At 36.7% G+C, this 18,958-nt stretch overlaps 1 protein-coding gene across 3 annotated transcripts in view; it reads right to left on the bottom strand.

Annotated features, from left to right (window-relative positions):
* The window catches only part of LOC145266398 (uncharacterized), a 199,092-nt gene that overhangs the window by 23,641 nt on the left and 156,493 nt on the right, over positions 1 to 18,958 (bottom strand). For all 3 annotated transcript variants that reach the window (XM_080122042.1, XM_080122040.1, XM_080122041.1), the window contains exon 2: positions 11,021 to 11,224. In XM_080122042.1, coding sequence (XP_079978168.1) covers positions 11,021 to 11,224 — 204 coding nt within the window. The remainder of the gene's footprint in view (positions 1 to 11,020; positions 11,225 to 18,958) is intronic.

Below are 18,958 nucleotides of genomic sequence, written 5' to 3'. Positions count from 1 at the left end.
TTTTCGGCTGGACTTCTAGACAGTGCATCTGATACCAGCAAAAGTTTCCCAGGAACATACTCTGCTATATGATTGTATCTCCTAAGTCTCATCAACAGTCTTTGACATCTCAAAGGAGTGTTATTCAAATCCTGAGTATTTATCAACGGTACCAAAGGTTTATGATCCGTTAGAAGACAAAACTGATCTAGTCCCGCGATGTATCTGTCAAATTTCTCACAGGCCCATACGCTCGCTAAACATTCTTTTTCAATTTGAGCATAGTTTTGTTCTGTTTGTGTCAGCGTACGAGAGGCATAAGCTATGACTCTCAATATTTTATTTTTTTCTTGGAAAATGGCAACGCCAAGTTCATAGCTGCTCGCATCCGCACTAATCGTGATGGGCTTTTTTGGATCATAATAAGTCAATATCGGTGCCTGTATCAATAGTTCTTTAACGCTTTGGAATGACTTTTCTTGAGCTTCATTCCAAGCCCAAACCGTATCTTTTTTTCAATAATTCCAGCATTGGTTGTAATGCCGCTGCTAAGTTAGGCACGAATTTCCCTAGATACTGACTCATTCCCAAAAATCTTCTGAGCTCTGTGACTGATGTAGGGGCAGACAACTTTTTTATCGCTTCTAACCGTTCTTCAGTGGGTTGTATCCCCTTAGCTGATATGCTGTGTCCGAAGTATTTTATAATGCTTTTCCTGAATTCGCACTTCTCTTTGTTTAATTTTATTCCTGCTTGCTCTATTATTTTTTGTGCTACTGTAAGCCTTCGATGATTTTCCTCCATCGTTTTCCATGAATTAATATGTCATCTATTATGACGTGAACACCTTCCACATTTTCCGTTGAAAAATTTCCGGTGCTGATGATATTCTAAAGGGTAATCTTTTAAAACAATATCTCCCGAATGGGGTTATGAAAGTCGTAAGCAACCGACTCTCTTTTTCCAATGGAATTTGGTGAAACCCACTGACTGCGTCCAGTTTCGAAAATATCACTGAACCGTTCAATTTGGGTGATATATCCTCCAGATTCGGCAGCATATAATATTCACGTTTTACTGCTGAATTTAATTTTTTTAGATCGACACACAACGGTACTTCTCCGTTTTGTTTTCTCACCGGAACGATTGGACTGCACTAATCCGTTGGTTGTGTGATTTTCTCGATCACACCATCGTCCTCTAAACGTCGAAGTTCCTTCTTTACTTTTGGCATAATGGGAAATGCTATCCGTCTAGCCGTCGGGGTACAATACGGTTTCACACCGTCTTTTAACGCTATTTTCACTGGGTCTGTTTTCATGACTCCAGTTACCTCCCCTTTGTTTACATTAGATACGAATTTAACCAAATTCATTCGATACGCTGTTTCTCTCGATAGCAAGTTGTAAACATGTATTTCGAATGAGTATCTGCTATCCTTATGTCTCGTATCAATCGTAAACTTCCCTAAACAGTTCAATATACCTCCGGGGCTTTTGTATATGCCATATATGCTGGTTTCAAAACAGGGTTTTTCTCAAGCTACGAAACGTTTCGTAACTGATAACATTTATGTCGGCGCTCCGGTGTCGATTTTAAAAATGAAATTATTTTCACATACCTTTAACCGCACGTGCCATGGGTCTATTGCATTTTCTCTGAATTCTTTTCTTTTATAAATAGCCCCAAGAAAGTATTCCTCTGTCGTATGTTTTTTCACTTGTCTGACATTATGGGCTTTGAATCTGCAACATATCGCGAAGTGATTTATTTTGTTACAGTTTCGTCATCGTTTCCCGTTCGCTGGACAGTAATCTTGCCGTTTGTGTTTTTTGTTACATTTTCCACATCTCTGTTGCTGCGTTTCTTTTTGTAGATAATTTTGCTTCCATTCGTTTTGTTTTACTGCGTCAACCGATTTTTCCTTCATTTCAGCCATTTGCTGTCCCACTTGTTCGTAGCTGCGTGCTATTTCTATAGCCTTTTCCAAGCTTAGGTCGTCTCTAAGTTGTAGTTTTTCGGATAGCTCTCTCTCCACTTCTTAACCCGATGACCAGCCTGTCTCTTATCTGGTCATTTTTGTGTGGAAAATCACAGTTTTCCGATAGTTTGTGAAGTCCCGGAATAAATTATTCTATCGATTCGCCTTCCCTTTGTGTTCTGAGGTGAAATTTTGCGCGCTCGTGCATAATATTTCTTTTCGGCATGAAGTGGCCTTCAAATTTGTTCAGTATCACGTCGAAACTCTTTTCATCTTCCTTTTCTTGAAAGAGAACGACTTATATATCTGTTCGCCATCCGGTCCCATACAATACACAAGCGTGCTGATTTGTGTATCGGGCGACTCTTCATATAATTTTGTCGCACTCTCGCCATGTCCTCCACTGGTTTGGTTACGTAAAGTCAAAACGCTCTGGGGGCTGAAGTCTAAACATATTTCTTTTTGAAATAGTTGACGTTAATCCTTTTTTTCTCGTTATAAAGGTTTCCTTACCCAAAGAAAAAAATTTATCCCAATCTGACACCATGTTTCGTGGGATCCCTGTAATTTCTATGCCACCACGTGGTGACCGCTGCTACTACATTTAAGAGGAGGAAGGAAAGAACCAGAAACGCGTCCGTTCACATCAAATGAACAAATATATTCGTTCATACTTTTTACACAACTACATTGCAACATACAAAATAAATGATATTTAAAAAATTCATTTTTAATGCTGCAATATTTTAAAATGGGTAAATCCTGCTTTAGCCATTTTTAATGCTACAAGTGAACCGTACAAGAAGCATAAACGAATAGCAGTTATTTAAAACTGAACATGCAGTTATATTTTTTAGTTCCAAGTTTTCTCCTCCCCCCCTCTCTCTCTCTCTCTTTCTGTCTCTCTTTCACACACACACACACACACACACACACACACACACACACACACACACACACACACACACGCATACACACATATATACTCTGTTTTCTAGGGCAGAGTTAAACACAGTTTCGGTTTTTAATGTGTGGAAAATCCAACATCCGAAAATGGGGTACTCTGGATAGGGACAAAAATAAAAATTGCCTCAGTTTAGAAGGATTTCTTCACTGATTGAGGACAAAAACGGTGAAGTGTAGCATACCTTCTGTTTCTCTGCCTTTATCTCTCCCTCTCCCCTTTTTCTACTCATCTTTCTCTTTTTATCACCCTTTCCATCTCTCATTAAGCCACTTTCTCTCTCACTCCCTCTATATATCTCTTCTTCTATCTCTGTCCCTCTCTGTCTCTAACTCTCCCTTCCTCCTCTCTCTGTGTCTCTGTGTCTCTATCTCTCAATCCATCTATCTCCCTCTCTTTTATCTATTTCCCTCTCTTTCTACGATGGTCTCAAGGAAACTTATGGCCCAACTCTATCGAAATCACCACCTCTCCTCACTGTCAAAGACGTGATTCTGAGAAGATGGGCGGAGCATTTTAAAAGCCTATTAAACCGTCCCTCTACTATCAGTGATGAAACTATTGGCCGCCTCCCCCAAATTACCATAAATGAGGAATTGAATGAACTCCCAACCCGCGAAGAGACTGAGAAAGCAATCCGCCTGTTGTCAACTGAGAAAGCGCCTGGCTCAGACTCTATCCCAGCTGAGATATATAAAGAGGGCGGCAAGACCCTGACTGAATAAATCCATCAGCTTTTCCACATCATCTGGCAGGAGGAGGTACTTCCCCAAGACCTCAAAGATGCCTCCATCATACATCTATACAAGCATAAAGGTAAGCACCAGGCCTGCGATAACCATCGGTGAATATCCCTGCTATGCATTGAAGGCTAGGTACTAGTCAGAATAGTGCTGAAAAGGCTGATAGTTCATCTGGAAAAAGACCTCTTACCAGAGAGCCAACGTGGATTCCGTGGTACTACTGATATAGTGTTTGCCGCCAGACAGCTATAAGAAAAGTACTAAGGACAAAATGTAGACCTACACTCCACCTATGTTGATCCGACCAAAGCCTCTGACAACGTAAGCATTGAAGGCCTCTGGAGAAAAATGGCAAAGTATGGGTGCCATCATACGTCAGCTTCATGATAAAATGATGGCCAGAGTGTAAGATCGTGGGGAGATCTCTGATTCTTTTGAAGTCACAAATGGAGTGAAACAGGGTGTATTTTATCTCCCACCCTGTTCAGTCTTATGTTCTCTGTGATGCTGACGGATGCCTTTGGAGACACTGATGTGGGAATTGGAATCAGGTACAGATTTGACGGATCAGTTTTCAACCTCAGGAGGCTACAAGCAAAATCCAGGGTTGCAACCGTCACTGTAAATGACTTTTTATTCATTGATGATTGTGCCCTTAACGCTACCTCTGAGGTAGGCATGCAACACAGTGCAAACATATTCTCGGAGGTTTTTAAAAATTTTGGACTCAAAATCAATACCAAGAAGACCGTCGTGACGCACAGCCTGCTCTGGGAAAACCATATACAGAACCCAACATTTCCATCGGGGGACAAAGACTTAATGCGGTTGACAAGTTCACCTACCTTGGCAGTACGCTCTCCTGCAATGTAGTCATTGACGATGAAATCAACACCAGACACGCTAAAGCTGACGTCACAAAAATGTATGAGACAGAAGAGGCATCACCTCCATAACAAAGATCAAAGTCTATAAAGCTGTCAGACTCACCACCTTACTCTATGGATGCGAGTCGTGGGTTGTCTACTAACGATGCGCTAGAAAATTAAATCACTTCCACACCACCCAACTGAGGAAACTGCTTGACATAGACTGGCAGGAAAGGATACCTGACACAGAAGTCTTCACTCGTGCTGAACTCTCAAGCATCCCCACTATCCTGATGAAGGTTCAGCTTCGCTGGGCTGGTCATGTAGCCCACTTGCCAGACAACAGACTGCCCAAGAAGTTTCTGTTTGATGAGCTCCAACATGGCAAGCACTCTCATGGTGGCCAGAGAAAATTATTTAAAGACACTCTGAAGGCATCACCGAAGGCCTTCAACGTTGATCCATCATCATGGGAACAGACAGCTTTAGATAGAGCCAAGTGGCGGGCCGCTGTTCATGAAGGTGCCCACAAATATGAAAGCAACCGAAAAATTGCTGCAGCGAAGCGCAGAAAGGACAGGAAAGAAAATGTTTTGAAACCCTCGACGTCTGCTATTATTCTCTATTCTCACTGCAATAGAACTTTTCAAGCGAAGATTGGGCTTATTAGCCATATCCGTACTCACCGAGGTTGACTTCCCCCACTCCACCCTACAGAATGATCAGATGGTCCTCATCGTTCCGACGGACGAACACACACACACACACACACACACACACACACACACACACACACATCTCTATCTATCTTCCTTTCTTTCTTTATATTCCTCTCATTCTCTACTTCCCTTCCTCTTTTTCTTTTTCCATCCCTATCTCTTTATCTTCCTCTTTATCTATCCCTCCTTAATCCCTCATCCTATTTTAGTCACCTAAACTACTTACAGTGAAAAGGGCCTTGTCTAAACATAGATACATCCTATTTTAGTCTCCTAAATTACTTACAGTTAATAAGGTATTTTCCAAACAAGATTACATCCTAATTTATACCCGTATTACTTAACGTGATTAAGACATTGTCAAAACATGAAACAATTTTATTTTAGTTCTGATCTGAAATGGAACACGTACATCAAATCTGTTGCCAAGGTCGCTGGAAAAATGGTGGGATCCTTCTACTGCTTCAGTAGATATCTCACTGCTGATGCGATTCTCCATCTATATAAAAGCCAAGTATGCCCAAGGATGGAGTACTCCTGCCATATCTGGGTAGGAGCTGCTAAAAACAGCCTATCCTTCCTTGACAGAGTACAAAATAGACTTTGTAGCCTAGTGGAGGATGCCATTTTCCCTTCCTGCAACCTCTCTCCCACAGAAGAGACGTTGCGAGCCTGTCTTTGTTTAATTGTTATTTCCATGGCAAGTGCTCGTCTGAACTCCAATCTCTGGTCCCCTTCGCCAATCTTTCATGATAAACACCCGTTTAGCTGAAACCACTGTCAGTAATTTTCCCCACTCTTTATCTCTGCCTAAATCCAAACGCAGATTCCATGAACAAAGCTTCTTTCTTAGAAGTGCGCGCCTGTGGAACTCTGTTCCGTTTGCCTGTTTCCCACCTGACTACAACTTGGATGTCTTCAAGTCCAACATAAACAAGTTCCTGTTGAACAGCCCCCTTAAGTAAGCCACTTGATCAGATCTCAATTACTAACAATTACTACAATATTATCCCATTGATTACTGTACATGCAATAACCCTTATCCCCGAGTGGCATCCAGGCCTTGATAAGTGGTGACTTCCTTGTAAAAAAAAAGTCGCCTAAATTAATTACAGTAAATAAGGTAATGTCAAAACATGGATAAATCCTATTTTAGTCACTCAAATTATTTCCAGTGAGAATAGAAAGTTATTTGAAAATTACTGCTAATTAGAACTACGCCAACATGAACTGATAAAACCTTCTTTTCGATATTTCTTTTTATGCTCTAAATTATGTCCTAATTATTTTATCCTCTACTTTTTAAAAATTTGTCATCTAATTGGTATTAAATCGCTTGTCTCTTTATTATTGTATAAGACGGGTGTTTCTCCCCATGATGAGATGCATTTAGCTTCGAAATGCCATGGCTTAGAGAGTGTTTTTTTCTATTTTTGTAAATTTTAGTTCTTATTGATCTGATAATATAATAAAGTTCTAATAATCTTTATTCCTTATCTTTTTAATTTAATTTAATATATATATATATATATATATATATATATATATGTGTGTGTGTGTGTGTGTGTGTGTGTGTGTGTGTGTGTGTGTTTATTGGGGAGTGGTTATCTTTAGAACAATTTTACAGAAACTCCTACTTGTTTTAAAATATTGTCATGTTTACAAATCTATCCGTTTATTCCCAAATATATATTATTGGATACAAATTTAGACGGCGTTAACGTTATAGATATTACTACCAGGACCGATGTACCGGCGCTGCCCGTTGGAAGTCAGGGCAGCTTACGGTTGTCAGCAATGGAAAATGACAAGCACTGGTGTCTGTGTCCCAAATGAAACTATCTTGCTTGCACAGTCGGACATTGTCTGGTAATGGCACCTAGCGGAAGTGATAGTCACTGGCGGTTAGTGTTCTTTGGAGGCTGGCGTTTGCATTTACTCACGTTTACTGGTGGACACTAGCTGCCTTTTCAACTGTCAGTGTCTATTCGTGGCATTCACTCTCAGTCATGACCACTGTTGGCCTCCATTGGACTGTTATTAAATGAAATTGTATGTCTTCGATGGCGAGCACTGGTGGTCATTGGCGTTTTTAGGCGATTACTTAGCGTTTGGTCATTGTCGGTCACTGTCGATCATGACCAGTGTCGAGCCGCATACTTTGAAATGAAATGGCCCATCTTAAATATTAGTGCTTTGTTATCCAGTGTATGGTAGTGTCATCCAGTGGCAGGCACTCTTGAAAATTGGTCGTTAAGTTGGCGAATTTCATTTATTACACACACACACACACACACACACACACACACACACACACACACACACACACACACATATATATATGTATATATAATTGCTGAAATTCGCTGTCGAGCTTAGGCATTTGTCGAATGTAAAATTTTCGGCTGTCAAAACATCGTTAATTCACTACCCGCACAGCAGCAGCCGAGTAACGTAATGGTAGGAAGCCTTGACTATCGTTTGGGTGGTCGGGTTTCGATCCTGGCTTGAGATCATTGCCTGTCTAGCCGCACTGATGAGCTATGATACAGCGAAACAGTACTGTATGTGGAAGACTATATATATAAATATATATATATATATATATATATATATATATATATATATATATATATATATTGTTTTAAATATAATAGGCAGAAGTCTCTCGAGAACTCTTTCAGCTATCATCTCATCAGGAGAAAATCGATAGCATAAAAATAATAATATTATGTCGAAAGTAAAGAGTTCTATGGGGAACTATTGAATGTGCCAAAAATTACGGGGACACTAAAGTAACTTTCGACATAATATTATTATTATTTTTACGCTATCGATTTTCTCCTGATGAGATGATAGCTGAAAGAGCTCTCGAGAGACTTCCGCCCATTATATTTAAAACTTTATTTAAATTCTGTACCTCTAAACATATATATATATATATATACATATATATATATATATATATATATATATATATATATATATATTCACGTTTATCATGCCATTTTCAAAGTGTGATTCTTTTAACGTGTTTCCAGTTATTTCCCAGACGATATAGATCGTATAGACCTGAATAATGCACTTGAATTATTTTAGATTTACGTTATTATGGTTTAAAATAAAAATAAAACTTTTTCAGTAAAACTAACGTGCACAAGAACCGCCACATAACGTTATATAATTATAAAACTTTGTGAGCCTTAGTTGCTTTCTGTTTGCTTACATATTGTCTTTGGTAATCAGACGATTCCATCATTTTATAAATGGGATGAATGACAGGTAAATATATATATATATATATATATATATATATATATATATATATATATATATATATATATATATATATATATATATATACGTTTTATTTTTTATTACCGTATCTTTCTGTTAAGTTACATTATTGTTTCGGCTACTCGGCCGTTTTTTTTTGGCCGTCTGTAGCGTCCTCAGACTTTTACTGTAAAAGTCTGAGGACGCTACAGACGCCAAAAAAAAAAAAAAAAAAAACGGCCGGGTAGCCGAAACAATAATGTACCTATTTACTATGTCTCCCCACGGGACAGAGTTAGACACCAGGGTCGTTTTTTAACGTAGAGAAAAGGCACAAAAATAAAAATTGTCTCAGTCGTGAAGGATTTCTCCTCCACCGAAAGAGAACAAGAAATAGAAGTGCAGCATCTGAAGAACAGATGGTATTTATTTGCTCCCCCACCGAGCAAATGAGGCACAAGGCCAATTTTTAATGTGAGGAGTGAAGGGAGGGGGAAGGGAAAAAGGGGGCCAGCTCCCGAGAGGTGGGAAATGGGAGCTGGTTAAAGGTCAGGCATGTGGGGTTGCCCCCACATCTGGTCTTTGCTAGTCATAGCTAGTCATAGCTTGCAGTATCTGCCGGAACAGATGGTATTTATTTGCTCCCCCACCGAGCAAATTAGGCACAAGGCCAATTTTTAATGTGAGGAGTGAAGGAAGGGGGAAGGGAAAAAGGGGACCAGCTCCCGAGAGGTGGGAAATGGGAGCTGGTTAAAGGTCAGGTATGTGGGGTTGCCCCCACATCTGGTCTTTGCTTGCAGTATCTGTCGGAACAGATGGTATTTATTTGCTCCCCCACCGAGCAAATTAGGCACAAGGCCAATTTTTAATGTGAGGAGTGAAGGGAGGGGGAAGGGAAAAAAGGGGACCAGCTCCCGAGAGGTGGGAAATGGGAGCTGGTTAAAGGTCAGGCATGTGGGGTTGTCCCCACATCTGGTCTTTGCTAGTCATAGCTAGTCATAGTGTGCAGTATCTGCCGGAACAGATGGTATTTATTTGCTCCCCCACTGAGCAAATTAGGCACAAGGCCGTTTTTAATGTGAGGTAAAAACCAGCTCCCCTAAAAGTAGGCAAAAAAGGGGGCACTCTGGTTACCAAAAATAATAATTGTCCCAGTATAGAGGGTTTCCCCTCCATTGACTGGTACAAATTATCTTCAGTGCAGTATCTGCCGGAACAGATGGTATTTATTTGCTCCCCCACCGAGCAAATTAGGCACAAGGCCAGTTTTTAATGTGAGGAGTGAAGGGAGGGGGAAGGGAAAAGGGGACCAGCTCCCGAGAGGTGGGAAATGGGAGCTGGTTAAAGGTCAGGCATGTGGGGTTGCCCCCACATCTGGTCTTTGCTAGTCATAGCTAGTCATAGCTTGCAGTATCTGCCGGAACAGATGGTATTTATTTGCTCCCCCACTGAGCAAATTAGGCACAAGGCCGTTTTTAATGTGAGGTAAAAACCAGCTCCCCTAAAAGTAGGCAAAAAGGGGGCACTCTGGTTACCAAAAATAATAATTGTCCCAGTATAGAGGGTTTCCCCTCTATTGATTGGTACAAATTATCTTAAGTGCAGTATCTGCCGGAACAGATGGTATTTATTTGCCCCCCCACTGAGCAAATTAGGCACAAGGCCGTTTTTAATGTGAGGTAAAAACCAGCTCCCCTAAAAAGGGTCACTCTGGTTACCAAAAATAATAATTGTCCCAGTATAGAGGGTTTCCCCTCCATTGACTGGTACAAATTATCTTAAGTGCAGTATCTGCCGGAACAGATGGTATTTATTTGCTCCCCCACTGAGCAAATTAGGCACAAGGCCGTTTTTAATGTGAGGTAAAAACCAGCTCCCCTAAAAGTAGGCAAAAAGGGGGCACTCTGGTTACCAAAAATAATAATTGTCCCAGTATAGAGGGTTTCCCCTCCATTGACTGATACAAATTATCTTAAGTGTAGCATCTGCCGGAACAGATGGTGTTTATTTGCTCCCCCACTGAGCAAATTAGGCACAAGGCCGTTTTTAATGTGAGGTAAAAACCAGCTCCCCTAAAAGTAGGCAAAAAGGGGGCACTCTGGTTACCAAAAATAATAATTGTCCCAGTATAGAGGGTTTCCCCTCCATTGACTGGTACAAATTATCTTAAGTGCAGTATCTGCCGGAACAGATGCTACACTTTGATCTTGGCCAAAAGGCCAAGTAATGTAGCTTAACAGAAAGATACGGTAATAAAAAATAAAACGCATATTTGCTCTACAACAGTATTGAGCACTTTCTTCGGTTTTTATTAATTACCATCTCCACTATATATATATATATATATATATATATATATATATATATATATATATATATATATATATATATAATATAATATAAAGCTGAATGTGTGTGTGTGTGTGTGTGTGTGTGTGTGTGTGTGTGTGGTCACGAATATGGTTCTACAAATATATCAAATCTCTTACCGGATAAATTCTTTTTCGCCGATACAAAGTAATAAGGTTCAGAAACAAAAGGTGCTAGAGCTTTAAATTCTGCATCGTTTTTAATCGAATGTAAAATGGCTCCTCTTTCTTGACATAATTTAACGGCAGTAATTTGATCGACTTTCGTTTGACTTGTTTGGAAACACGTTGAGTTGATTCGGTACCATTCCTTTGAGCACAGGCCTGCAAAAACATCAAAGCAAAAAAAAAAAAAAAAAAAAGAACATAAACGTTAAGACTTTTAATTGCTAACGAATTGAAAGTCCATTTATTAAATAAATACAATCTAGCTTTAACGTTGAAACCGTTGTCGTCTCCTGCCTCAAGTACGATCCTGAGAAAATCTTTGACCCTAAGTTGGATAATTTAGTTCTATCTGGCTCCTTTTATCACAAATGTGTACTCACTGACCCATGTCTAATCTCTGCCTCGACCATTATGCGTCTTCAGCCACGGTCCGATACGATTAAGGTATTGTATCAGTAGCTAGAGAACTATTTCAATATAGTTCTTGCTCATGACAAAGTTTGGGAATGTCCATCTAATGAAGACAGGAAGAAACGCTCACAACTTGTCACTTTATTTTCCTATTCAGTAGAATGTAGACCCTAAACATTAGGTACGGGCAATTAATGGCTGCTTCGGTAGGGGGTATGGTTTTTAACGCCAGTTAATCATTATAATTTTTTTTAATTTTCGAGTACTTTTTATTGTATCTGAAAGATTATAGTTTAAGGTTAATTTCTCAAAGAAAAAAGTTTGTGAAATAAAAAAAAAATACATGGAATAATTTTGTCTCAAATCTGAAAAATCCTAGATTTCACGTAAAAATTCATTATGACAAAAATTGCGTTTACATTTTTCTGGTAAGAAAAATAAAGTTTTTTGGAATTATTTCCAAGTTGAGTATTAAGTTCAAGTCTTAAGATAATGAATTAATACAATAAATGTACTTAACTTTTGCTAAAAAAAAGTAATAATTATCCAAAAATGTATCACTGGTAGCAACGAGACTCGTCCATTCATATCTAAATATACTCTCGTGGCAAAATTGAAATATGTATGGAAGGACAAATTAGACATAATTTATGTCTTTATTCCGGCATACCGAGCGACTTTTTTTTGGTCGAAGACCCTCCTTCCTTCATTTAAAAATGCATAGAAGTTAATTAAATTCACACTAAAAAAATTACACACTAAAATAATACAGACTTACATCAAAATTTATCATAATGTTTACATGAAATTTAAAGATGATGAACACAAACAGGCGGGTAGTTGAAAAGAGGAGGGGGTGGGCAAAACAGACTAGTTTTCTTTTCAATTCTGCACATCCGTACTTACCTAAATGAAACGTTCGTATAATTTTTGCCATTTTTTAATTAAATTATTTTTTTCTATATTCCTGTTTTTCAATCTAATGTTTTTTACTTTAATTTCCAAGATGATATGAACATTATTTTACGTTGATAATTATACGTCCTTGCGTGCAATGGAAATATTAGAATCTTACATGTAAAGATTACGTTAAAAATGTAAACGTAAAAAAAAGTAGAAATAATTTTTGAAATTATAATTTTTTGTGAAAATATTAAATAAACAATGCTGAATTCAATGATAATATTGGTAGTTCGAGAAATTAATTTTTTCGAGTTATATCGAATTCATTAATACGGACTTCAGGGGGCTTTTTTCGTAATGTTCCTGTAAAAATTATTTTATTTTTATTTTATTGTTACAAATTACGATGCTTTATTTATATTTAAAAAAAAAGGAGAAATAAATTCTTGCGTTTTTTATTTACTACTGAAAACCATAACTTTAGTAAAGGTATTTTTTTTTTGTTTAAAAAAAATAATACATTTTCACTAAGATTCAAACAAAAATAATTAGTTTATTATATTTCGCGATCATTATTTGATAAATACTAAAAGTTTCATTAAAATTGGTTACTTCCCTGATTTTTAGTGAATTTTTAAGTAAAGGGAGGGGTCAAAATGTTTATACGTTTTGAGCATCGACATTCATTTTGCCCGTGCCTAGTACACATGCCACCTGTCGTGCGCATAGTGATCACCAACGCCACACTTTTCGTCACGCTAACGAATTGAAACTTCATTTATCAAATAAACATAATCCAGCTTTAACGGTGAAACCATTAGCGTCTCTTGCTCCAAGTACGATCCTTGGAATATCTTTACACCTGACCCTTGAGTCAGGCAATTTAACATGTATTACTATAAAAGAAAACACTAGTTTTAAATAATGTCATCAACCATATACCAGACCTGGCCAAACCGTTCTTTTCGAGAAGCATGTTGCATTGAACGCGGCTGATCACAAGCGAACATCATTGCTAAACATAATACAAAATTATTTTTTCTGCTTAAGATACCTCAGCCATTTTTACTACGGAAGACCATACACGTAACAAATAATATATTTTATACAAATCGAGAAATTTGATTTTTCGCTTCGGCAAAAAAAGGTATTTTCAGTAAAATAATTCTAGTCGTGGTATAAACTGATCGGCGATATGAATGTTATCAACCCTCGATTTTTTTTTTTTTTTTATATATTAACGAATCATTAAAAGAATAAATAAAACAACCGATCTTTTCCCATCACTGGTACCATACTCAACTTAAAATCCAATATGAATGTTTCTGTAATAAAAGCATAATCGAACCATGATACGTGACTTTTAAAAAAAATAAATTCAAGCCATTATCACCGCACAAGCAGAAAGGCAAGGTATAGAAAATCAACAGTAGCTTCTTTAACACGACAGGGTATGTTCAAAATGAATGTTTCTGTTTAGATCACAATTTAAACTTTAATTGAAGCCATTATATATAAAAATAATTTTATAAAATCAACAATATGTTCTCTACAGTGCAATATAGACTACAATGTATTGTGAACTAAGTCATGTAGAAGCTTCCTACTGGTGCACCGCGACTGGTCCCCACTAGAATAGGCAATCAATCGATTTGATTAAAAAATGGGCGATTTCGCCGATTTCGATGACAATAAAAGTATGGGAGTGTGAAACGTGTCCTGGGATTAATCGAAATCGGTCAGTTTAGAGAAGAGCAATGCTATAAACATACATGTTGGTATTAAATGCTTTAAAAGAAAATTGGTAAAAAACTCTTTTTATGAAGCCTGTAGTGTTCGTTGGCAGACAAAAAGAAAAGAAAAACCCAAAATGACTGCTACTTTTCTTTATATGTTTGCAATCCTGTTACCTGGTACGCAAATGAAATGCTTTCGGTTTTGAATAAAAAGCTGATTTTCTAGAGATTCAAACAGTTCAGATTTGGATGTTGGAGCAGCAAATTTGTTGACACTTTCAATTCTTGACAGTAACTATTTCGTAACACAAAATCATTCATTTAATTTATATATCAATCAATGACTCCATTTCTCCCTTAACTCATTATAGCATTGCTCTTCTTTTTTATTTTGGCGAGAAGCATCATGTTTCAAAATACAATGTAAAGAGTTTTCTCCCCTTTTCATGCGTTTAAAAGGCTGTTTGACCTGAATTATATCCCCTAATTTTATAAAAAAGAATCCCCCGGATTATTCACCTAACCCCCATTCAATTATCCCTCGTCTGTGTGAAGTATTTTTACATTTACTTCCTAATGTACCCTAAGCTAGATGTGTTGTTTTCCTATATTTGCAACCTAGCTCCTTTTACCTCCTTCAATTGATGTTTCTCCTTATTGAACTGCCAAATAAATTTATATATATATATTAGTGATGGGACGATTCCAATATAATTACCGATTCCATACTAAATTCTCGATTCCGGTACAATTACACATTCCGATTTTGATTTTTTTAAATGTCTAAATATTTAACTATAGAGTTGTTATCTTTCTCGATTTCCATTAAAAAAAAAATGTTACATATGTAGATATTTTCGTAAACGTACAAGTACACTTGTGGAGGATTATCTATCCATTTTAGCTTTATTTATTGTTTTGTCATTATTACCAGCGATGGAAGATTTTACTTTAAACAAAATCAAATGGTAAAGGAAAATCAAAAGAATCGTTTTGGCATCGGAAAATAGACACCAATTTTAAATTCATATGTACCAATATATCAATATATATATATATATATATATATATATATATATATCTCCATATATATATATATCCATATATATATATATATATATATATATATATATATATATATATATATATATATATATGGATATATATATATATATGGATATATATATATATATATGGATATATAGATAGATATATATATATATGGATATATATATGGATATATATATATATATATATATATATATATATATATATATATATAAAATTTTAATTCATTTTTCTTGATTACGTCATGCCTCGGCAGCAGAGTTTAACGCATATCTTATCTTTCTTTTAATAATATTATTGGAATTCCTTCCCCTTTTCCTTGTACCTATTTGGGAATTATTCCACAGATTTCTGCATTTTGGATTATTTTGGACCATCTTCCAATTACGCGATTCCCTTGGATTTTACTCTGTAAACTTATTTAAGGTACCTCATATATGTGATAGATTCTCATAAAAACGACTCAGGTCTCATCCCCATCTTATACATGTATTTGATTATAGTGGATTATGCATTGTAGAAATCTAACTGTCTCCCGACGAGCAATTAATGTACGTACATAGTATACTTGGTCGTCGGTATTTCAAGTTTTTTTTTTTGGGGGGGGGGGCGAATGCATAGATTGTTTTGCTATATCAAAGTTTGGGTGTCTCGTATGTGTCTCGTATTGCGTATTATTTCACTTAGTACTTGAGGTTTCATACATTTCTTCACAATATTGAATTGTCTTGATAGAAATATAATATTGCAGGCCAATCGCATGCTAATAACCGCATACTGTGCACACACACACACACACACACACACACACACACACACACACACATATATATATATATATATATATATATATATATACGTTTTATTTTTTATTACCGTATCTTTCTGTTAAGTTACATTATTGTTTCAGCTACCCGGCCGTTTTTTGGCCGTCTGTAGCTTCCTTAGATTTTTACAGAAATGTTCCTTATTATGGAATGAAAGAGTGAAAGAGTGAATGAGGTCGGGGGGGGGGGGGTGCGAGGAGGGCGGAAGAAAGAGAGGAAGGGAACAAGGGGGAAGGTGGGAGGGGGCGCTTGGTATGTCGGTAATGTTTTAGCTTTGGAGTTTAAGGAACTTGTGGGGGAGGGTCTGGGAAGTTCATTTCTATATGCGTATATAAAACACACTTCACTTTTTGTGTATTCCTTCGAAGTTTAATACTATTCCAACTTACACGTATGGTTTAAGTTCTCAGACGTTTATTATTTTGCTTATAGTTTTTTTAGCAAATACTTTATTAGTAATGTAACTTGTAATTAACTTATGCTTAAATGAGATTGAAAACATATTTAAGTTTTCTTTAAATGGAAGATATAAAAAGTTCAACGTGTGGGATGAAGAAAATACTAGATAGGGCAATATATATATATATATATATATATATATATATATATATATATATATATATATAAGAGGAAGTACTTAATAAAACATGTTAAAAAATACTTTGAAAAAGAGTTAAAAACATAAACATTTGAAAAGGAAACACTAAATAAGTGGATAGTCCTTAATCCGTGGAGTTTCGAATAAATACTGTCCTTCTCACCAGAGGGTAGGATTTAGCAAAAATGCGGGATCGGATTTTGATTGCAAAAGCATTCGATGAAACTACAAGTAAGTCAAAGATCTTACTTGATAACAAAAAGTGAAGCAGAGGGAATAGGGCGAAGAAAAAAGTGATTTCACGTGAATGTATAGTCTGGTGAAAGGTAAAGTATCTAATGACGGTAAAATCCAAAAATGCAAATCCAAGAAAGTTAGTTAAATTTCCATTCGCACAAGTAAAACGTATTTATCCAACACGTTGAACTTTTTATATCTTCCATTTAAAGAATACTTAAATATGTTTTCAATCTCATTTAAGCATAAGTTAATTACAAGTTACATTACTAATAAAGTATTTGCTAAAAAAACTATAAGCAAAATAATAAACGTCTGAGAACTTAAACCATACGTGTAAGTTGGAATAGTATTAACCTTCGAAGGAATACACAAAAAGTGAAGTGTGTTTTATATACGCATATAGAAATGAACTTCCCAGACCCTCCCCCACAAGTTCCTTAAACTCCAAAACTAAAACATTACCGACATACTAAGCGCCCTCTCCCACCTTCCCCCTTGTTCCCTTCCTCTCTTTCTTCCGCCCTCCTCGCACCCCCCCGACCTCATTCACTCTTTCACTTTTTCATTCCATAATAACGAACATTTCTGTAAAAATCTGAGGAAGCTACAGACGGCCAAAAAACGGCCAAAAAACGGCCGGGTAGCTGAAACAATAATGTAACTTAACAGAAAAATACGGTGATAAAAAATAAAACGTATATATATATATATATATATATATATATATATATATATATATATATATATATATATATATATATATATGTGTGTGTGTGTGTGTGTGTGTGTGTGTGTGTGTGTGTACAGTATGCGGTTATTAGCATGAGATTGGCCTGCAATATTATATTTCTATCAAGACAATTCAATATTGTGAAGAAATGTATGAAACCTCAAGTACTAAGTGAAATAATACGCAATACGAGACACATACGAGACACCCAAACTTTGATATAGCAAAACAATCTATGTATTCGCCCCCCCCCCCAAAAAAAAACGTTGAAATACCGACGACCAAGTATACTATGTACGTACATTAATTGCTCGTCGGGAGACAGTTAGATTTCTGCAATGCATAATCCACCATAATCAAATACATATAAAGGATGAGGATGAGATCTGAGTCGTTTTTATGATTAGGAGAATCTATCACATATACGAGGTACCTTAAATAAGTTTCCAGACTTTTTTGTAGAGGCATTTAATTTTGTAGTAGACATTTTATAATTAACTATGTTATTGCTATGCATCTTATGAGATGACTGACCAATTTTTTATGATTTCCAGTTCAAATAAACAGCTATAGCAGGCATTGGCATACATTCTACTAAAGCCTGATTGTCAAATATGATGAATTTCAAAAATGCAATCTGCACGTGAGAACACGGTATGCAATAAAATTCTGTTTTAAACTCGGAAAAAAATCTACAGAAACATATGTAATGCTTCAGACTGTCCTTATACCATCTTGTATGAATTGAGTATCAGTCTTGAGCGACATAAGGGATTCAAGGGAGGCAGGGAGTCTGTAGAGGATGATGAGAAATGTGGGAGGAGTAAGGAAAACAGAACACCAGAGTTGATTGGCCAAATAAAGAATTTCATAGATAAGGATCGTCGTATGTCTATAGAGACAATAAGCGCACAGTTTTATGTCAGTGTGAAAACTGGACACACAATTATTCACGAGGAAGATTTGTGCGAATTTTTTCACAAAGGTACTCCATCCTTGTCACAGACTATGTTACCAAGATGGGCATCAAAACAGTTCCTCCCCAATAGTCAAGATTTTGCTCCCTGTGACTTTTGTTATTCCCTAAGCTCAAGGGAAACATTTGAGGCCGTTTTTATGTGACAATTGAGGAGATGAAAGAGGCTGTGATGAGGGTCATTGATACGCTCACAGAAGAGGACTTCCATGGGGCCTTCAAGAAGTTGTCGGAATGATACAACAAGCAAACTGTAGCCGAAGATTTCTTTGAAGAGAATACGTTCCGGCATTTCAAAATACAACCGCTGGGAGACAATGCGCGGATCTTTACCAACGGACTTTTCTTTCTCCACTTTACAACACGGCAAGAAAGAAGAAGAAGAAGAAATAAAAAAGAAA

Source organism: Euprymna scolopes, chromosome 41 (assembly GCF_053919585.1).
Source record: "Euprymna scolopes isolate OS-2025 chromosome 41, ASM5391958v1, whole genome shotgun sequence".
NCBI lineage: Eukaryota > Metazoa > Mollusca > Cephalopoda > Sepiida > Sepiolidae > Euprymna > Euprymna scolopes.
This window is presented reverse-complemented; position numbering and strand designations above follow the sequence as displayed.